Genomic DNA, 23825 nt, shown 5'->3' with positions numbered 1-23825 from the left:
CAGATCAACTGTTGCAGTGCTGAAGTGCTTACATTCAAGTAACCCTTATTTTACTTAATAATGGTTCCAAAGTACAAGAGTAGTGATGCTAGCATATTGTTATATTGTTCTCCTTTATTGTTAATCTCTTACTGTGCTTAATCTATAAATTAAACTTTATCATAGGTATGTGCATATAGGAAAAAATATGGTATATAGAGGATTTGGTGCTATCCATGGTCTCAGGCATCCAGTGGAGGTCTTAAAGCATATCCCATGTAGATAAGGGAGGGCTACTGTACGTACTGCACTGCACCTTTTCTGATTTCTATAGTAAGTGCTAAAAACAAACATACTCTGATGGAATCAACACAGGATACTTGATGGGGCTATAAAGTAACGGCTTTAAAAACATCTTATTAACCTTATTCAAATATTTTCTATCAAGATAAATTACAGAATGTCTTTTCCATTAAAAGAATAAAGAAAAAAATTTTTAAGGAGTAATGAATGGAAAATAAGAAAGGGGAATTTTAAAATTACTGTCACTTTCTTAGAAAAATCAACTTATAGTGATTATATATACCATCAGTGTCAAGTGTTTTCACTAACATCTGATGTTCTTCAGGCTTTAAAGAAATATTGAGGTCCTCAAATGCATTTTTCAAGTCACTAACTTGAACTCTGTCACAGTTCATCAAGTTGACAGTACTGAGGGCAGTGTCTATATCTGAAAGCAAATGGAGATTCTGTAAGTTATTTAATACTGTTTGGAAATAATGTTTCTACTTTCTAAAGTTCTGAACAATGTACTTACAATTTTAGACTACTTTCCAAACATATATCTCAATTAATATTATCTCTATGATTCCAAAATTAATAAATACTAGCCCCAAATTCCTTTATTCCAAATATTTCCCGGAAATGATCAGTTTTTTTGTCTCAATATCAAAAACTTCAGTTCACTGAGTTTTTAAAAATTTAACTGAATAAAATTATCAATTTTTTTAAAAAATAAAAATACCACCATTATTGTATCTCTGAGGGATATGTTTAATTTTATATCAATGAGAGAGACTTTAGGGCTCATCTCTGCCTGTATGGAACTGCCCAAATTTCAGGGGGTAAAAATCTTAGTCCTAAATTTTCTTCTACTTACATACTTTGATGTCCCATTCATTTTTTTGCTTCTTCCTCACAACTTTTACTCTCCTATTAAAAGTCCTCCCAAAAGTGTGGGTGTATTAAGGTTTTAGGAATATATTGTGCCTAAATCTTTACCCTAAATGTTAAAACCAGTCTTTAGTTTTTAACCTAAAAGATAGCTATTTACAAGACTCAAATGCCATAAAATCTATAGAAAAAGTGTGATCTAAAGAGTTTCAAGGTTACAGGAAATAGATGTAAGGGTTCTTCTGCGAAGACAATAAAAATGCTAGAAGTGTTTTCAAGCTCAAGCACTCTGGATTCCTCCTTGGTCTTATCTAAGACACTATGAGTTTTCTTCTCTTTTTTAGGAGTATAGCCATGCCTCAAGTACTTTAAAAAGGAGTTATACACAAACTTACTCCCAAATAACTCCTGGATGAACAGCGAAATTAAGGCAGAAATCAAAAACTTCTTGGAAAATAATGAAAATGGGGACACAACTTAACAAAATCTCTGGGATGGAGCCAAAGCAGTGTTAAAAGCAAGTTTATAGCTCTAAATACCTTCATCAAGAAGTTAGAAAGATCTCAAATTAATAACCCAACTTTGCACCTAAAGGAACTAGAAAAATAATCCTAAAGCTAGCAGAAAGAAACAAAAGAACTTAATGAAATAGAGATGTAAAAATCCATACAAAATATCAATGAAACCAAGAGTTGGTTCTTCAAAAAAAAATAAGATTGATAGACTGCTAGCTAGATTAACAAAGAAAAAGAGAAGATCCAAATGAGCACAATCAGAAACGATAAAGGTGATATTACAACTGATCCCACAGAAATACAAAAGATCCTCAGAGACTACTGTGAACAATTCTATGTCCACAAATGGAAAACTTAGAAGAAATGGATAGATTCCTGGAAGCACACAATCTCCCAAGATTGAATTAGAAAGGGATTAGAAACTTGAATAGATTAATATCAACTTTTGAAATTGAGTCAGTAATAAAGAACCTACCAACAACGACAACAAAAAAGCTCTGGACCAGATGGATTCACAGCCAAATACTACCAGACATATAAAGAAAACTTCAGGCCAATATCCCTGATGAACACAGAAACAAAATTCCTTAATAAAATATCAGTAAACCAAATCTAGCAGTATATCAAAAAGTTAATACACCATGATCAAGTAGGTTTTATTCTTGGGATGCAAGGCTGGTTCACAATAAAAAATTGTGATTCACCACATAAACAGAACTAAAAGCCAAAAGCCATATGATCAACTCAATATATACAGAAAAAGCTTTTGATAAAATCGTACATCCCTTCATGATAAAAAAAAAAAAAAAAAAAAAAGGAAAACCCTCAGTGGACTAGGCATCCAAGGAATATACCTTTAAGTAATAAGAGCTGTCTATGACAACCCTCAGCCAAGATCATATTGAATGTACAAAAGCTCAGACCATTCCCCCTGTGAACTGGAACAAGGTAGAGATGCCCATTCTCATTGCTCCTATTCAACAAAGTACTGGAAGTCCTAGACAGAGCAATTAGGCAAGAGAAAGAAACAAATGTCATCCAAATAAGAAACGAAGAAGTCAAACTATCTCTCTGTTGACAATATGCTTCTATCTCTAGAATATCCAAAGACTCCCAAAAAGATCCTAGAACTGATAAATGACTTTACTAAAGTTTCAGAATACAAAATCAATGTACAAACATCAGTAGCATTTCTATGCACCAACAACATCCATACTGAGATTAAAATCAATAACACAATTCCATTTAAAACAGCCAGAAAGAAAGTAAAATACTAGGAAATACAGCTAACCAAGGAAGTGAAAGATCTCCACAAGAGAACTATAAAACACTGCTGATAAGAGAGTACACAAACATATGGAAAAACATTCCATGCTTGTGGATTGGAAGAATCAATGTTGTAAAAATGGCCATACTGCTCAAAGAAATTTACAGATTCAGCATTATTCCTGTCAAACTACCAATATTGTTCTTCAGAGAATTAGAAATAAACTATGCTAAAATTCATATGGAACCAAAAAAGAGCCCAAATAGCCAAAGCAATACTAAGCAAGAAGGACAAAGCTGGTGGCATCACATTGCTTGACTTCAAACTATACTATAAAGCCACAGTAACCAAGACATCTTGGTACCGGTAATAGACAGATACATAGACCATTGGAACAGAATAGAAAACTCAGAAATAAAGTTGAACACCTGTAACCATCTGGTCTTCGACAAGGCTAACAAAAACAAACAATGGGAAAAGGACTCCCTATTCAATAAATGGTGCTGGGATAATAGCAAGCCATATGCAGAAGATTGAATCTGGACTCCTACCTTTAACAATATACAAAAATTAAAACAGATCAAATATTTAAATGTAAGACCTCACACTATAAAAATCCTGGAAGATAATCTGGGTAACACCATTCTCAACATAGGCCTTGGCAAAGAATTTTTGGTTGAGACTTCAAAAACAATTGCAACAAAGACAAAAATAGACAAGTGGGACCTAATTAAACTAAACAGCTGCTGCACAGCAAAGGAAACTATTGAGAGCAAACAGATAACCCACAGAATGGAAGAAGATAGTCACAAATTATGCATCCAACAAAGGCCTAATATCCCAAATCTATAACGAACTTAAACCAACAAGAAAAAAAAAAGCTCATTAAAAAATAGGCAGAGAATATGAACAGACACTTCTCAAAAGGAGACATACAAGTGTTCAACAAACATATGAAAAACTGCTCAACATCACTTATCATCAGATAAATGCAAATCAAAACCACAATGAGATACCATCTCACACCGGTCAGAATGGCTATTATTAAAAAGTCAAAAAAACAACAGATGCTAGCGAGTCTGCAGAGAAAAGGAAATGTTTATACAGTGTTGGTGGGAATGTAAATTAGTCCAGCCACTGTGGAATGCAGTCTGAAGATTGTTTCTCAAAGAACTTAAAACAGAGCTACTGGCCAGGCATGGTGGCTCAAGCCTGTTATGCCACCACTTTGGGAGGCCGAGGCAGGTGGATCACCTGAGGTCAGGAGTTTGAAACCAGCCTGGCCAACATGGTGAAACCCTGTCTCTACTAAAAATACAAAAATTAGCCAGGCGTGGTGGTGCATGCCTGTAATCCCAGCTACTCAGGAGGCTGAGGCAGGAGAATCGCTTGAACCCAGGAGGCGGAGGTTGCAGTGAGCTGAGATCGCGCCATTGCACTACAGCCTGGGTGACAAGAGGGAAACTCCACCTCAAAAATAAACAAACAAACAAAATCCCCCCAAAAACAGAGCTACCATTCCACCCAGCAATCCCATTACTGGGTATATACCCAAAGAAAAATAAAGTATACCAAAAGACACATGCACTCCTATGGTCATCACTGACCTATTCACAATAGCAAAGACATGGAATCAACCTAGGTGCCCATCCATGCTGAAGTGATTAAGAAAACATGGTACATATACACCATAGAACACTATGCAGCCATAAAAAGCAATGAAATCACATCCTTTGCAGCAACATGGATGGAACTGGAGGCCATAATCCTAAGCAAATTGACACAGGAATAGAAAACCAAATACCACACATTCTCACATATAAGTGGGACCTAAACATTCAGCACACATGGATATAAATATGGGAACAATAGACACTGCAGACTACTAGAATGTGGGGGTGGATGGGTTAAAAACTACCTATCTGGTACTCTGTTCACTATATGGGTGACAGGATCCATACCCCAAACCTCAGCATCATACAATATTCCCATGTAACAAACCTGCACATGTACTGCCTATATCTAAAATAAATGTTGAAATTTAAAAAATTTAAAAATATATTAGTTATACAAATCATTATACACTCAAGATCACTGCTCATAACATAAATCTCTAATTTATAAAACTTTGTTAAATTTAAAAGAGGCAGAGTATAAGTGCACAAAAAGTTACAGAATTAACTTATTAGATAAGTATTATTTTCCAGCAAGCCAGATAGTTCTCTCCATCTCCACATGTAGTTCTGCAGTAAACCTAGCCCTTTTAGAATGTTTTAGACTCATGCCACAAATTCAGGTTAAGACTACTCTAGTCCTCCCAATTATCCCAAAGAGTTCTGACATACAAGATCACTTTCTCGTTCCTAACTGAAATAAAGAGAGAAAAGGAAAGGAAAAATCCTTCAGCAACAGCTAAAATGTATATGGAGATAATATTCTTTGTTAACAAGAATAACAATTCTTTGTTAGCAACACTCGTTAATCCTTTAGAATAGCAAAGGTTAAAAATGGTTTGAAATGAATTTAAACTGCTTTCATTTATAGTTATACTGTTTTCTTGAAACTATCTGTGAATTTAACTTAAGGATTATAAATTAATCCTTAATTTAAGGATTATAAATTAATCCTTAATTTAAGGATTATAACTACTTAATAAAACTAGAATATTTTCCCTAAAAGCATATACACAGTTAAACTATGATATTAATTCAAAAGGCAGTGTACAATTCAGAAAGAAAAAGGTAAAATTAAAAAGCACAGTATTTAGCAACCATGGCCTTTACTAAATTGTTGCAGTGAAGTATTACTAAAAATTTCTGAAGACTACACACTTTCTAAAGTGGAACACTGGATTACTTGTGAAACTCAAACAACAATATTCCAAAATGTCTATTAAAAATACATTTGTGCTTTATAAAAATAAACATAGTTGACTATTTTATTAACCTCAGAATATAACAATGAACTGAAAAATACTTGCCAGCTCAAACCAAAATTAATTTGATGACTCATATCTCTAGGATAAGGCTGGTTTAATGTAATGAATTTTTATGACCTACACAAACCTTTTAAATAATTTGCACCAATCTCCACAACCAAAGTCTTTAAAAGAAAACATATATGGTAGAATTTTTTAACTTTTTATTTATGAATAATAAATTATACCCTGCCTACTTCTAAGTAATGAATAAATTTAACAGGATCAATGCAAAGGACTAAGCTGTCAAGTTTTTAAAAAAATCCTAATTCATGAGCCTACTGATTTTTCCAATAAACCCCAGCAGGCTTGTAGAAATTTACAAATTGAATATAAAATTTATATGACACTGTAAAAGACCTAAAATAGCCAAAAACAACTTTTTTTTTGAGGCGGAGTCTCGCTCTGTCACCAGGCTGGAATGCAGTGGCACCATCTCGGCTCACTGCAACCTCTGACACCCTGGTCCAAGCTATTCTCCTGCTTCAGCCTCCCAAGTAGCTGGAATTACAGGCACGCACCACCATGTCCAGCTAATTTTTGTACTTGTAGTAGAGACGGGGTTTCAACATGTTGGCCAGGATGATCTCCATCTCCTGACCTCATGATCTGCCGGCCTCAGCCTCCCAAAGTGCTGGGATTACAGGCATGAGCCACCATGCCCAGGCCCAAAGCAACTTTTAAAAGGTAGAACAAAGTTGAAGGGCTAACATTATCTGATTGATTTTAATATTTGTTATGAAACTACAATCATCAAGACAATGTAATATTAGTGTAAAGATAGACAAAAAAACAATGGAACAGAATAGAGAATCCATAAATATACATTTATGAAACATTCTATATATATAAACATTCCACTTATATATAATATTCTATACACATAGTATTCTGTAAAAGTACAAAGGCAATTCAGTGGAGAAAGTATAGTCTTCTCAACAACAGAACAATTACATAACCATATGTTAAAAAAACTCCATACTTTACCCCACATACAAAAATTAACTTGAATTATACATCAAAAATGTAAACCAAAAACTATAACTTTAGAATAAAACATATGATTTAAAAAAACTTGCAAACTTGGGTAAGAACAAGCTTTCTTACACAGGACACCAAAAGCATGGTCCATAAAAGAAAAAAATTGGCTAATTAGATTTCATCAAAATTAAAATTAACCCTCTTTTAAAGACACTTAAGAAAATGAAGAGACAAAAGATTGGAAGAAAATATTTGCTAAGCATGTATCTGGTAAAAGACTTGTATCCAGAATACATAAAGGAATATGAAAACAGGCAACAGAGACTGACCCCATCTCTAAAAAATATATGTGTGTATATATATTTACATGTATATATATATATATATGAAAACAAACAAGCCAACTTAAAAAGATGAACGAAGTTATAACAGACACCTCACCAAAGAATATACACATGACAAATAAGTATATGAGAAAATGCTCAACATAATTAGTCATTAAGAAAATGCAAAGTAGAACCACAATGAGATACTACTATATACTTCTTAGAATGGTTAAAATTTGAAAGACTGAATATACCAAGTATTGGCAAGATCTTGGAGGAACTGAAACTCTCATACACTGCTCTTGGGAATGTAAAATGGTAAAACCAGTTTAGAAAATAGCTCGGCATACTCTTAAAAAGTAAAACATGCATCTACTACATGATTCTGTGAGCATACCCCTTGGTAATCGCCCAAAGAAATGAAAGCATATGTTCATACAACAACTGGTATGTGAGTGTTTACAGAAGCTGTGTTTGTAATAGGTAAAATCTGGAAAAAACCTAATTTACCTGTATCACCAGGAAAATAAACTGTGGCATATCTATAAAGTGGAATACTATTTTGCAAAAAAATAATGAACTACTGATGCACACTATAACATGGATGCATTTCAAAATAATTATGCTGAGTGAAAGAAGCCAGCAAAAAAGAGCACATCCATTTACATAAAATTACCGGAAATGCAAAAACAAATTTCTAGTGAAAGAAAGCATATCAGTGGTTACCTCAGAATGTGGGAAATGTGGAGAACAGCAAGATAGATTATAAAGGGTATAAGAGGGTTTTAGGTGTAAGGGATATATTTATTATCTTGATTGTGATGATGGTTGCATAGGTGCATGCATATGTCTACACTTAATCAAAATATGTCCTTTAAAATATAAAATTATACAGTTTTACATCAATTATACCTCATAATGCTGTTTTAAAAACAATAACAAGAGGCAATGAAAACTATCTAAATATCTAAAATAAAATATTGATTGACCCACCTTCAAATACAGAAGTTGGCTTACTTGTGTTCAAATTCTCCAAAATTTTCTTGAGACTTACATTACTATTTTCTAAAAAGTAAGGTACAAGGATTATGAAATGGCAAAGTGTCAATGCTAATAATCATTAAATAACCATGACAAAGGATAGGGATGGGAAATTTCTGTAATTTCTAGAAATTAGCAGGATAAAAATCAATTAATTTAAAATAGTTTTACCCACAATCGATTTTCTCAAAATAAGAAATTCTAACTAAAGGAATTTACTTGGCTTAAATAATTAAATTTTGATGCATATATTTTATAGTTTTGATGCTAAATAGAGGATGGCTCTTAAAAATATTTCCAGTAGAAAAATCTATGAATTTTAATTAGCTCTCAATGTGCCTATGTTCTCATTATATTTCTAAGACCCAGTTTACCTCTCACATGTAAGAATGGCTTTTACCAAAAAGACAAAAGATAACAAGTGTAGGCAAGGAAGTGGTGAAAAGGGAACTCTTGTACAGTTATGGTGGGAATGTAAATTAGTACCACCATTATGAAAAACAGTATGGAAGTTCCTTAAAAAACTAAAAACAGAACCCCCATGTGATCCAGAAATTTCACTTCCAAGTATATATCCAAAGGAAATGAAATCAGCATGTCAAAGAGATATCTGCACTCCCATGTTCACTGCAGCACTACTCACAATAGCCAAGACAAAGAGTCAACCTAAGTGCCCATTCAACTACAAATGAATAGATTTTTAAAAATGTGATGTCTATCTATATGTTATAAATATATATGCACAATAGAATACTATTCAGCCTTTTAAAAACGAAGGAAATCCTGTCATTTGCAACAACATGGATGAACCTGGAGGACACTATGCTTGGTGAAACAAACCAGGCACAGAAAGACAAATACTGCATGATTTCACCTATATGTGGAATCTAAAAAAGTTGAAGTAATGGAAGTAGAGAAGACGATGGTGATTACTGGCGATTGCAAATCTGAGAGGAGAAATTTGTTAAGAGAAACAAAATTTCAGTTAGACAAGAGGAATAAGTTCTGGAGATCTATTTTAGTGCAAGGTGACTATGGTTCATAATGTATTGTATACTTAAAAACAGATAAAAGCCTACATTTTAAATGCTATCACAAAATATTATAAGGATTTAAGGTGATGGATATGTTAATTCGCTTGATTTAATCATCCACAGTGTATATAGATTTTGAAACATCACATTGTACTCCATAAATATATATTTTTCACTTGCCAATTAAAAACTAAACATTTTTGGACTGAGCGTGGTGGCTCACACCTGCAATCCCATCACTTTGGGAGGCTAAGGTGGGTGGATAGCTTGAGTTCAGGAGTTTGAGACCAGCCTGGGCAACATGGCGAAACTCTGTCTCTGCAAAAAATACACATTAGCCAGGTGTGGCGGCTACTTGGTGGGCTGAGGCAGGAGGATGGCTTGAGCCCAGGAAACCAAGGCTGCAGTGAGCCGTTATCACGCCACTGCACTCTAGCCTGGGAGACAGAGAGACACTATCTCAAAATAAATAAAAGTAAAAAATAAACACTTTTGCTGATCAAAAAATAAAATATACATATACACAACAGCTATCCCAAGTACATAGGAAAACTAGGACTTCATTAAGCTCAAAATAGATTGCTCTTTCAAAAAGGATTCACCATCAACAGATGCTTGTCTCAAGATCTTTTGGAACGTCTTGTTGCTTACTGGAATTCCGGCACTCAAGAGTTTGGAGCTCAGTTCATTTACAGGCATTGTATCATTTCTGATACTATCAAGAGTTCTAATCTCTTCAAATAAATCTGTAAATACAGGAAGAATAGAAAACAGATAATGACGTTGGGGCAAAACCCCTTTTAAGATATAACATCCACAGCCTGCTGTAGAAGACATTCTCAGTTAAAGAGCTTTTAAAACATACCTATGGGCTTTGTTGTTAGAAGTCAGTTAAATAATAAAAAATGTTCAACATACCCCTAGCCAGGTAAAAGTTGAGTTTCTGCAAATTTTTTTGTAAAGTCCACTTTTTTCAGTAACTATTATCCCTGAAAGTGTTTCTGCTACATGCTCTGGTCTTTCACAGACTGCAAAGCTTTTCAAGAACAGGTAGGTAGGTGGTAGCTCTTAGAATGAGGCCGAGAAGCACAAATAGAAGCCAAATAGTTGGGGAAAGGAAAACACTAAAAAATATAGGTTTGCTACAGACTGAAAAACAGTCATACACTACCTTAACATTAGAGAGTGTTTATCTCTTACCAGTCTACCAACTAATTTTAAGAACACTAGATCTTTCTTGTACTTTCCTTAATTAACTTGCTTCACTATAGGTGAGGAAAATAAGCATGTGGCTATTAATAAAGGTGAGAGAAAATTGTACTAGATTAATGAGAAGGATGCATACTTTTACAATAAAGCATAATACTGAGACAAATTATTTGCTTTAAGGTAGCATATTCTAGGTATGTAATTCTAAATAATTCATTATACTCAAAGCATAAATTGAATATGATAAGGAATAAGAAAGCAGATTACAACATTTCAAATAAAGCAAAGAAAACTTAGGAAAGTGTTGAAAATACAGAGTGAAACAAACTATATTTTAGAAAAGATAGGATACCATAAAATGACCTAAGAAACTGCTTTCTAATTTTTATTCTTTTACTATACTTACTGTTGAATGGTGTGGATGGTTTAGGTGAATTAGTGAAAACATCAATTACATCTTTTAAGATCACTTTTCCTTCTGAAAGGTTAAGAAATAAAGTAGGATTTAAATAAAGCAGATTTTAAATTCATTAAGGTGGGGATCTGGTATTATTTTAATATTTCATCCAGCTTTCAAACCCTAGTGATCATAATGCATAGTAAGAAATACTTCTATATTGTGAGCACAGACACAAACAAAAATACAAGTTTTATAAAGCAATACTCACCCTTATTGTAGGTGATACACTCTAATATCTTCTAACAAATTTCAAGTTATTCCATTTCATTTTTTAAATACTATTCAAGACCTATTATATTTATTTCACAACTGACCCACAGTTTTAAAAATGATAAACAGGTTATATAGCACAAATATATATACACAGTAATTTTCATTAAAGCATATAAATACTTATAAAGAGTGTAAGAGAATGTGTAAGACTACCCCCTGAAGAGATGTTTTACCCAGCAAAAACAGCAAAGGAAGAGACCAGAAAAAGAAAGAGAAGACATACTTTTCCTTTGCCAAAAAAAAAAAAAAAAAAAAAAAAAAATCTGGTGACAAAGAGGAAAAATCCAATTTTTTCTTACTATCATTACTCCTAATTGACATTGAAACAACCAACAAACAAAAAACTATATGCAAAAGTAAATATATAAAATGAAGACTCCCTTTTCCAAGCAAGTAAAAATCCTTAGGAAACCTAATAGTCAAGTGTCAATTTCTTCTGAATTATCCATAACATTACACATAAATATTTCTTGTTCTTTCGAATAACAGGGTTCAGGACACGCTATCCCAAAATATAACACTGTGACAGAATTGGATATTTAAGCTGAAGGAATCTGAGAAATATCGGGTGCAAGAAGAACCCTGTGATCTCCCTTGTCTCCCCTGAAGCAGGTCATGATATCCTCATATGAGAGGTGCTCTTCCTATAAAAAAAAAATGAGTATCCTTATCTCCGAAGATGGAGGGATGCTGAGAGGAATCAAAACAAACAGGCCATGCTACCCTTAGCTACACTTAGCTCATAGCCACTCTTGTCTTCTATTACATTTTCTATGACTTTCCACTCTTCATCAAACCTAGCGTAAAAACATCCAGATTTAATCACTTCTTCAGGTTTTCATTTTCTAATGAGGGTTCCATGTCACATAAAACTTACACCAAATAAACTTGTATGCTTTTATCTTATTAATCTGTCTTTTGTTACAGAGCCTAAGCCAAAAACCTGAAGGACAGAAGGAAAATATTTCTTCTCTATGCTTAACTGGAGACTGCTTCAAAGATTATAAACTATTAGCCCACAGATTGAATACAGTATGAGACTTAGTGATTTTCATTGGCCTAGAGAGTGTCATAGTAGTTATTTTTAAATTTGAATTTCATTATCTTTACATGGGATATATACTCTCGAGTTACTCCACAATTCTCATCACTTCATCTTATGCTAACCTATTTTATTAATTTGTATTTCATGCCTGACTGCTAGACATTTGAGTTAAATGCCCTTGGCCTGGTTCAAATATTATCCTTCTCTGGAAGCCTACTGTAATTTATTTAAAATGTCACTATTAGAACTATAACACTGTACCTCTTGGATTGGCAGGCTAATTTGACCCATCTTTCCCCTCTCTCCTATTCTAAGCAATTAGCTTGACCTTAAGTAGTATTTTCTCACTCCTCTGATTTTTGTAAACTTAATGTTTTTGTAGAGACTGCTTTTGCAAAAGCCTAAACCCCTTGAAGAAAATATAGCAAATGCCTAAAGAGAGAGATTTTGAAAACTGAAAGGAAGGATTTCTTCTGAAAAGAGAGAGACAGAGAGAGATCTGATGAGAAATAATGAGAATTTCTCTATGAGAGCATCCATTCCCCAACTCTACCCACCCTCAAGGTGCAGGACTGCCATTGCCTTTATCAACTGAATGTCAGTAGAAACACAATGAAAGGGAGTTTAAAAGCTCTTCCTCCTTGCCCCATTGCCCTTTCCCAAATTATAGTGCAACACTGGATTGGGAGGGAGTCCCAGTAAATAACCTGCCAGCCCTCAGGGTCAGAGTTAATTCAACTAAAAGAAAATAAAGTGACTGCAATTTCTGGTACCATAGCAGCTAGACATCTGGATTAACCCTCCTACTGAAGATGACAAAAATTCTAAATAAAATATTATTTATAAAAAATCTTAACTGCTTCAATTTGCTGCCAAGAAAGTAAGAAATTCCCAGGCCAAAAAAATTGATGAAGAGCTCTAACCCAAAGCACTGTATCTACTTTTTCAGGCAAAGAGTGTTTGCCAAAGACAAAGCAAAAACAAATGGAATGAATTTTAGTTTGTATTTTCAAAGGCTCTGACAAAACCTAGGTTCCTCCCAAACTGCATATTTATACTCCTTTAACTTATAAAACTGCTTACCTAGAATTCAATACCCATAAAAAATAATAATAAAGAAAGGTTCCTCCTTTAGAGGTAATTTGACTCTTCTCTCTGGCTACCTTTAAGGTTCTGTTTCTTTTGGGGTATGGGGCAGGTTCATCCTGATATATCTTTGCATGGATTTCCTTTTATTCTATGTGGAATTCACTGGACTTCTTGAATTGGTAGGTTAGGGTCTCTCTCAATTCTGGAAAATTCTAAGCTACTGCCCCTCAAATATTTTCTCTGCTACCACTCTATCCTCTCTTCTCCCCTGTATTGATGTATATTTTTTATACCTCTTCATTCTATCTTCTATGCCTCTTAACCTATTTCCTATATAATTTGTCTGGCTGCATTGTGTATAACTTCTTCAAACTATCTTGCAGTTCATATTTCTCTCTATGCCTATGTTTAATCTGTTAATATTCTTGTCCACTAATTAATTTTGATTATATTTTAAATTTCTAGAAGTTGTCCCTTTTTTCATATCTGTGCATTCTTTATAGGCTTTAGGTTCCCTTAGATATTTTCAAGCTTCTCTTTTATTTCTTTGGAAGAATACAGAAGAATATGACTATAGAAAGAATGAAATTTTAAAAATGGAAGATACGTACACCAGAAAAATATTACCTTAGGCTAGATTGGCATCAGACAAAATATACTTTAAGGCAAAAGCCTTACTGACGATGAAAATTCAACTTACAACAGGGGAAAAAACAGTTTTAATCTCTTTAGGAATCTATAACAAGTTTAAATTTAAATACATCTAGTAACAAAGACAAAATATATAGAGCAAAAAATTGACAGAACTACAAGGAGAAATAAACAAATAAACTATCATTACTGAAGATTTTTAATAAACCTTTCAATAAATGACAGGACAAATAGACAAAAAATCAGTAAGGACATAGAAGATTTGAAAACATGATTAATAAATGACCAAATATAAAGGACTGACTCAACAACTGTAGAATTTCTTTTGAAACTCATAACATTTTCCAAAAAATGATCATGTTGTGATCCATAAAGCAAGTCTAAATATATTTTAAATAACTAAAATCATATAAAATATGCATTTTAAATAACTGAAATTACAGAAAATATGTTCACTTACTGCAATATAATTAATCAAGAAATTTAAAACAAAAAACACTCCCAAATTTGGAAATGAAGAAACCTTCTAGAAGAAATAATTATAAAAGTAAGAAAAATAATTTTAACTAATCAATAATTTAAAAACTACATATCAATACCTGGGGCCACGTAGCTAAAAAAGCATATATAGAAGAAAATATATATGCTTAAAATCTTACATTAGGGAAGAAAAAGGGACTAAAATTTCATGAGCTAAGCATCCATCTCAAGAAGTTAGAAAAAGAGTAACAAAATAAACATAAAAATTATAGAGAAGAAAATGATAAAGATAAAAACATAAGTGAAATGAATAATAAACATATAGTAAAGAGGATCCAAAAGTTGACTTAATTATTGAAATGTACAAACCATGAGCATAAATTATCTTAAAAACAGAAAAAAGATAAAAATGAGCAAGACAAGGAATGAGATGGGAATATTACTGCAAATGCCACAAATATTACAAAAATGTCAAGATCTTATTATTAAAAACCATAGAGTGACTAGCCTAGCCAACATGGCAAAACCCTGTCTCTACTAAAAATTAAAAAATTAGCCGAGCATGGTGGCACATGCCTGTAATCCCAGCTACTCGGGAGGCTAAGGCACGAGAATCACTTGAGCCTGGGAGGCAGAGGTTGCAATGGGTCAAGATCATGCCACTGCACTCCAGCCTAGGCAACAGAGCAAAACTCTGTCTCAAAAACAAACAAAAAGTATCGTATTAGAGGGATAAATTTTTCAGATGAAGAAGTCAAAGTCTTAGGAAAAAACCAACTTACCCAAATTGACTCACGAATAAACAGAAAACCTAAATAATCCTACAATATGAAAGATGATGAATCAGTAATCAAAAACCTACCCAAAAGAAAATGTCAAGGCTCAAATGGCTTGTTCTGTGAATTCCACTAGACCCAAAGGTAATATGCAATCTCAATGCTATAGAAACTATTCAGAGATTGGGGGTGGCTGGCAAGATGGCCACTGAAATTATTTCAAACAATAGAAAAAGAAGGACTCCTCCCTAACTCATTTTATGAGGCCAGCATCATCCTGATACCAAAACCTGGCAGAGACATAACAAAAAAAGAAAATTTCAGGCCAATATCCCTGATGAACATCAACGCAAAACTCCTCAATAAAATACTGGCAAACTGAATCCAGTAGTATATCAAAAAGCTTATCCACCATGATCAAGTCAGCTTCATCCCTGGGATGCCAGGTTGGTTCAACATACACAAATCAATAAATGTAATCCATCACATAAACAGAAACAATAACAAAAACCACGATTGTCTCAATAAATGCAGAAAAGGCCTTTGACAAAATTCAACACCCCTTCATGCTAAAAACACTCATTAAACTAGGTATTGAGGGAACATATCTCAAAATAATAACAGCTATTTATGACAAACCCACAGCCAGTATCATACTGAATGGGAAAAAATTGGAAGCATTCCCTTTGAATACTGGCACAAGAAAAGGACGCCCTCTCTCACCACTCTTATTCAACATAGTATTGGAAGTTCTGGCCACAGCAATCAGGCAAGAGAAAGAAATAAATGGTATGCAAATAGGAAGAGAGGAAGTCCAAATGTCTCTGTTTGCAGATGACATGATTGTATATTTAGAAAACCCCATTGTCTCAGCCCCAAATCATCTTAAGCTGATAAACAACTTCAGCAAAGTCTCAGGATACAAAATCAATGTGCAAAAATCACAAGCATTCCTCTATACACCAATAATACACAAACAGAGAGCCAAATCATGAGTGAACTCCCATTCACAATTGCTACAAAGAGAATAAAATACCTAGGAATCCAACTTACAAGGGATGTGAAGGACCTCTTCAAGGAGAACTACAAACCACTGCTCAAGGAAATAGGAGAGGACACAAACAAATGGAAAGACATTCCATGCTCATGAAGAATCAATATCGTGAAAATGGCCATACTGCCCAAAGTAATTTATAGATTCAATGCTATCTCCATCAAGCTGCCAATGACTTTCTTCAAAGAATTAGAAAAAACTACTTTACATTTCATATGGAACCGAAAAAGAGCCCATATAGCCAAGAAAATCCTAAGCAAAATGAACAAAGCTAGAGGCATCACACTACCTGACTTCAAACTATACTACAAGGCTATGGTAACCAAAACAGCATGGTACTGGTACCAAAACAGATATATAGACCAATGGAACAGAACAGAGGTCTCAGAAAAAACACCACACATCTACAACCATCTAATCTTTGACAAACCTGACAAAAACAAGAAATGGGGAAAGGATTCCCTATTTAATAAATGGTGTTGGGAAAACTGGCTAGCCGTATGTAGAAAGCTGAAACTGGATCCCTTCCTTAACACCTTATACAAAAACTAACTCAAGATGGATTAAAGACTTAAATGTAAGACCTAAAACCATAAAAACCCTAGAAGAAATCTTAGGCACTACCATTCAGGACATAGACATGGGCAAAGACTTCATGACTAAAATACCAAGAGCAATGGCAACAAAGTCCAAAATAGACAAATGGGACCTAATTAAACTAAAGAGCTTCTGCACAGCAAAAGAAACTATCATCAGAGTGAACAGGCAACCTACAGAATGTGAGAAAAATTTTGCAATCTATCTGTCTGACAAACAGCTAATATCCAGAGTCTGCAAGGAACTTAAACAAATTTACAAGGAAAAAACAAACAACCCCATCAAAAAGTGGGTGAAGGATATGAACAGACACTTCTCAAAAGACCACATTTATGCAGCCAACAAACATGAAAAAAAGCTCATCATCACTGGTCATTAGAGAAATGCAAATCAAAACCACAATGAGATACCATCTCATGCCAGTTAGAATGGCGATCATTAAAAAGTCAGGAAAGAACAGATGTTGGAGAGGATGTGGAGAAATAGGAATACTTTTACACTGTTGGTGGGAATATAAATTAGTTCCACCATTGTGGAAGACAGTGTGGTGATTCCTCAAGGATCTAAAACCAGAAATACCATTTGACCCAGCAATCCCATTACTGGGTATATACCCAGAGGATTATAAATCATTTACTACAAAAACACATGCACACGTATGTTTATTGCAGCACTATTCACAATAGCAAAGACTTGGAACTAACCCAAATGCCCATCAATGATAGACTGGATAAAGAAAATGTGGCACATATACACCATGGAATACTACGCAGCCATAACAAAGAAAGAGTTCCTGTCCTTTGCAGGGACATGGATGAAGCTGGAAACTATCATCCTCAGCACAGGAACAGAAAACCAACACCACATGTTCTCACTCATAAGTGGGAGTTGAACAATGAGAGCACATGGACACAGAGAGGGGAACATCACACACTGGGGCCTGTTGGGGGAAGGGGGGCTAGGGGAAGGATAGCACTAGGAGAAATACCTAATGTAGATGACAGGTTGATGGGTGCAGCAAACCACCATGGCACGTGTATACCTATGTAACAAAGCTGCACGTTCCGCATGTGTATCCCAAAACTTAAAGTATAATTTAAAAATAAACTATTCAAAGATTTAGGCAAAGAAAAAATACTTTACAAATTGTGAAGATAATGTGACATCAAAGCCTGACAATGCTAATGAAAACAAAGAACATTATAAGTTAACCTCACAGATAAATAAAGATGTATAAATCCTTAACAAAATATTAGAAAAATGAACCCACCAATATGTAAAAAGGATAATACATCATGACTAAAATGAGTTTATTCCAAAAATTCAGGTTGCATTTAATATAAAAAATCACTAATGCACCACATTAACCAATTAAAAGAGAAAACTCATATGACCTATCTTAATAGATGCATAAAAATTGTTGAAAAATTTTGTAATAAAACAAACAAATATAAATGTAATCATTTTTAAAACAGGATTAAAAGGCAATTTCCTTAGCCTGGTGAATGGTATTTATGGAAAACCCACAGGAAACACTTGGTTTCGTACTTACTGAAATGCTTAAAGTATTCCTTTGAGATCAGAAATAAAAGAAAGATGCCCATTGTTGCTATTTTTAGCTAAGATTATTTTGGAGGTCCTAGTCCCAGTACAGAAAGATAAAGAAAAACAAAAACATAAAAGAAGTGCACATTTTGAAAATTAACTTTAAGAAATATCATATGGCCATGAAATAGAAAACACAGTACTATAAACATATATGTTCTCAGCAGAAACCTTATACGCCAGAAGAGATTGGAGTCCTATCTTTAGCCTCCTTAAATAGAATAACAGTCATCCATGAATTTTGTATCCAGCAAAACTGTTTCATAACTGAAGCAGAAATAAAGTATTTTTCAGACAAACAAATGCTGAGGGAATTTGTCACTATCAGACCAGGCTTACAGGAAATGCTAAAAGGAGTTCTAAATCTTGAAATAAAAGGTTGATATGCACCAGAATAGAACTTCTTTAAAGCACAGAACTTACCAGGCCTGTAAAACAATAATCCAATGAAATAAACAAATTATCTAGGTAACAATCAACAGGATGACTGGAACAGTACCTCACATCTCAATATTAACATTGAACATAAATGCCCTAAATGCTCCACTTAAAAGACAGATTGGTAGAATGGATAAAAAAATCACAAACCAAATATCTGCTGTCTTCAAGAGACTCAGCCAACATGTAAGGATTCATATAAACTCAAGGTAAAGATGTGGAAAAGATATTCCACAAAAAGGGAAACTAAACATGAGCAAAAGTAGCTCTTCTTATATCAGATAAAACAGATTTTAAAGCAACAACAGTAAAAAAAAAAAAAAAAAAAAAAGACAATGTCATTATATAATGATAAAAGGATCAATCCAACAAGAAGATATTACAACCCTAAATATACATCCACCTAACTCTGGAGCTCCCAGATTCATAAAATGATTAATACTAGACCTAAGAAATGAGATAAACAGCAACAGAATATGGGACTTCAACACTCCACTGACAGCACTAGACAGATCATCAAGGTAGAAAGTCAACAAGAAACACCGGACCTAAACTGCACTTTAGAGCAGATGGACTTCACAGATATTTACAGAACATTCTACCCAAGAACTACAGAATATACATTCTTCTCATCAGCACATGGAACATTCTCCAAGACACACCATATGATAGGCTACAAAACAAATCTCAATAAATTTTTTTAAATAAAAATAATATCAGTATCTTCTCAGGCCACAGTGGAATAAAACTAGAAATCAATTCCAAAAGGAACCCTCAAAACTATGCAAACACATGGAAATTAAACAATGTCCTCTTGAATGATTTGGCGGTTAGCAATGAAATCAAGATGGAAATTAAATAATTCTTTGAAATTAATGATATTAGTAACACAAGTTATCAAAGCCTCTGGGATATAGCAAAAGCAGTGCTAACAGGAAAGTTTATAGCACCAAATGACTACATCAAAAAGTCTGAAAAAAATCACAAATTCAACCACCTAACATCACACCTCACAGCATTAGAGAAACAAGAACAAACCAAACCCAAAGCTAGCAGCCAAAAAGAAATAATAAAGATCAGAGTAGAACTAAATGACATTGAAACGAAAAAAATACAAAAAAGATCAATGAAACAAAAGTTGGTTCTTTGGAAAGATAAACAAAATTGATAGACTATTAGCTAGATTAACCAAGAAGACAGATTCAACCAAGCTCAATTAGAAATGAAAATGGAGACATTACAACCAACACCACAGACATACAAAAGATCATTCGAGACTACTATGAACACTTCCATGCACACAAACTAGAAAATCCAAAGGAAATGCATAAATTTCTGGAAACATACAACACTCCTACATTAAATCAGAAAGAAATAGAAATCCTGGACAGACCAATAACATGCAGTGAGATTGAACTGGTAATTAAAAAATTGCCAACAAAAAAAGTCCAGGGATTCACAGCTGAATGCTACCAGACATTCAAAGAATTGGTACCAATCTTACTGAAACTATTCCATAAAATTAAGAGAGAGAATCCTTCCAAACTCATTCTGTGAATACAGTATCACCCTAATATCAAAACCAGGAAAGGACATAACAAAAAAAAAAACTACAGACCAATATCCCTGATAAGCATAGATGCAAAAATCCTCAACAAAATACTAGCAAACCAAGTCCAACAGCACATCAAAAAGATAATATACACAATCAAGTTGATTTAAGCCCAGGGATGCAGGGATGGTTTAACATACAGAAGTCAATAAATATGATACATCACATAAACAGCATTAAAAACAAAAATCATATGGTTATCTCAATAGGTGCAGAAAAAGCATTTGATAAAATCCAGCATCCTGGCTGGGCATGGTGGCTCATGCCTGTAATCCCAGCACTTTGGGAGGCCTAGGTGGGTGGATCAGGAGGTCAGGAGATAGAGACCATCTTGGTTAACAAGGTGAAACCCCATCTCTACTAAAAATAAGCCGGGCGTGGTGGCACGTGCCTGTAGTCCCAGCTACTCAGGAGGCTGAGGCAGGAGAATCGCTTGAACCTGGGAGGTGGAAGTTTCAGTAAGCCGAGATTGCGCCACTGAACTCCAGCCTGGGTGACAGAGCGAGACTCTGCCAAAAAAAAAAAAAAAAAAAAATCTAGCATCCTTTCCTGATAGAAATGCTATCATAAACTAGCATACATTCAATCCAAAAAAACTAGGCATCAAAGGGACATACCTCAAAATAATAAAAGCCATGTATGGCAAACCCACAGCCAACATCATATTGAATGAGGAAAAGTTGAAAGCATTCCTCCTGAGAACTGGAGCAAGATAAGGATGCCTACTTTCACCACTTCTATTTAACATAGTATTGGAAGTCCTAGCCAGAGCAATCAGGCAAGAGAAAGGAATAAAGGGCATCCATATTAGAAAAGAGGAAGTCAAACTATCACTGTCCACCAATGATATGATCATATACCTCAAAAACCATAAAGACTCCTCAAAAAGACTCCTAGTTTGATAAATAAATTTAGTAAAGTCACAGGTGACATAATCAGTGTACATAAATCAGTAGCACTGCTGTAAACTAACAGCAATCAACTGAAAATCAAATCAAGAACACGATCCCATTTCTAATAGCTGCAAAATAAAATAAAATACTAGGAATATACCTACACAACAAAGTGAAAGTTGTCTATAAGGAGAACTCCAAAACCTTGCTGAAAGAAATACAGACAACACAAACAAATGGAAAAACATCCCATGCTTATGGATTTGGAGAATCAATATTGTGAAATGACCATACTGCCCAAAACAATCTACAGATTCCATGCAATTGCTATCAAAATACCAACATTATTTTTCACCTAATTAGAAAAATAAATTCTAAAATTCATATGGAACCTAAAAAGAGCCTGAATAGCCAAAGCAATCCTAAACAAAAAGAATAAATCTGGAGGCATCACATTACCTGACTTCAAATTATACTCCAAGGTTATAGTTACTAAAACAGAATGGTACTGATTTTTTTTTAAAAAAAAGTAGATATATACACAAATGGAACAGAATAAAGAACTCAGAAATAAAGCCAAATACTTACAATCATCTGATCTTTGACAAAGCATACAAAAACATAAATTAGGGAAAGGGCAGCCTATTTATTTATTTATTTATTTACTTATTTTTATTTTTTTATTATTATTATTGTACTTTAGGTTTTATGGTACGTGTGCGCAAAGTGCAGGTAAGTTACATATGTATACATGTGCCATGCTGGTGCACTGCACCCACTAACTCGTCATCTAGCATTAGGTATATCTCCCAATGCTATCCCTCCCCCCTCCCTCCACCCCACAACAGTCCCCGAAGTATGATGTTCCCCTTCCTGTGTCCATGTGTTCTCATTGTTCAATTCCCACCTATGAGTGAGAATATGCAGTGTTTGGTTTTTTGTTCTTGCAATAGTTTACTAAGAATGATGATTTCCAATTTCATCCATGTCCCTACAAAGGACATGAACTCATCACTTTTTATGGCTGCATAGTATTCCATGGTGTATATGTGCCACATTTTCTTAATCCAGTCTATCATTGCTGGACATTTGGGTTGGTTCCAAGTCTTTGCTATTGTGAATAATGCTGCAATAAACATACGTGTGCATGTGTCTTTATAGCAGCATGATTTATAGTCTTTTGGGTATATACCCAGTAATGGGATGGCTGGGTCGAATGGAATTTCTAGTTCTAGATCCCTGAGGAATCGCCACACTGACTTCCACAAGGGTTGAACTAGTTTACAGTCCCACCAACAGTGTAAAAGTGTTCCTATTTCTCCACATCCTCTCCAGCACCTGTTGTTTCCTGACTTTTGAATGATTGCCATTCTAACTGGTGTGAGATGGTATCTCATTGTGGTTTTGATTTTCATTTCTCTGATGGCCAGTGATGGTGAGCATTTTTTCATGTGTTTTTTGGCTGCATAAATGTCTTCTTTTGAGAAGTGTCTGTTCATGTCCTTCGCCCACTTTTTGACGGGGTTGTTTGTTTTTTTCTTGTAAATTTGTTGGAGTTCATTGTAGATTCTGGATATTAGCCCTTTGTCAGATGAGTAGGTTGCGAAAATTTTCTCCCATTTTGTAGGTTGCCTGTTCACTCTGATGGTAGTTTCTTTTGCTGTGCAGAAGCTCTTGAGTTTAATTAGATCCCATTTGTCAATTTTGGCTTTTGTTGCCATTGCTTTTGGTGTTTTAGACATGAAGTCCTTGCCCATGCCTATGTCCTGAATGGTAATGCCTAGGTTTTCTTCTAGGGTTTTTATGGTTTTAGGTCTAACATTTAAGTCTTTAATCCATCTTGAATTGATTTTTGTATAAGGTGTAAGGAAGGGATCCAGTTTCAGCTTTCTACATACGGCTAGCCAGTTTTCCAAGCACCATTTATTAAATAGGGAATCCTTTCCCCATTTCTTGTTTTTCTCAGGTTTGTCAAAGATCAGATAGTTGTAGATATGTGGCATTATTTCTGACAGCTCTGTTCTGTTCCATTGATCTATATCTCTGTTTTGGTACCAGTACCATGCTGTTTTGGTTACTGTAGCCTTGTAGTATAGTTTGAAGTCAGGTAGTGTGATGCCTCCAGCTTTGTTCTTTTGGCTTAGGATTGACTTGGCGATGCAGACTCTTTTTTGGTTCCATATGAACTTTAAAGTAGTTTTTTCCAATTCTGTGAAGAAAGTCATTGGTAGCTTGATGGGGATGGCATTGAATCTGTAAATTACCTTGGGCAGTATGGCCATTTTCACGATATTGATTCTTCCTACCCATGAGCATGGAATGTTCTTCCATTTGTTTGTATCCTCTTTTA

General features: G+C 34.4%; 1 protein-coding gene across 1 annotated transcript in view; it reads right to left on the bottom strand.

The window, feature by feature from the left end:
* LOC129017919 (EF-hand calcium-binding domain-containing protein 3) overlaps window positions 1–23825 on the bottom strand; it is a 535384-nt gene that overhangs the window by 377224 nt on the left and 134335 nt on the right. Inside the window, exons 30-33 of the mRNA XM_054458898.1 lie at window positions 10909–10980; window positions 9896–10039; window positions 8212–8283; window positions 566–709 (exon numbers count right to left, since the gene is read on the bottom strand). Of these exons, the coding sequence (XP_054314873.1) occupies window positions 566–709; window positions 8212–8283; window positions 9896–10039; window positions 10909–10980 (432 nt within the window). The remainder of the gene's footprint in view (window positions 1–565; window positions 710–8211; window positions 8284–9895; window positions 10040–10908; window positions 10981–23825) is intronic.

Source organism: Pongo pygmaeus, chromosome 19, assembly GCF_028885625.2.
Source record: "Pongo pygmaeus isolate AG05252 chromosome 19, NHGRI_mPonPyg2-v2.0_pri, whole genome shotgun sequence".
Lineage (NCBI taxonomy): Eukaryota > Metazoa > Chordata > Mammalia > Primates > Hominidae > Pongo > Pongo pygmaeus.
This window is presented reverse-complemented; position numbering and strand designations above follow the sequence as displayed.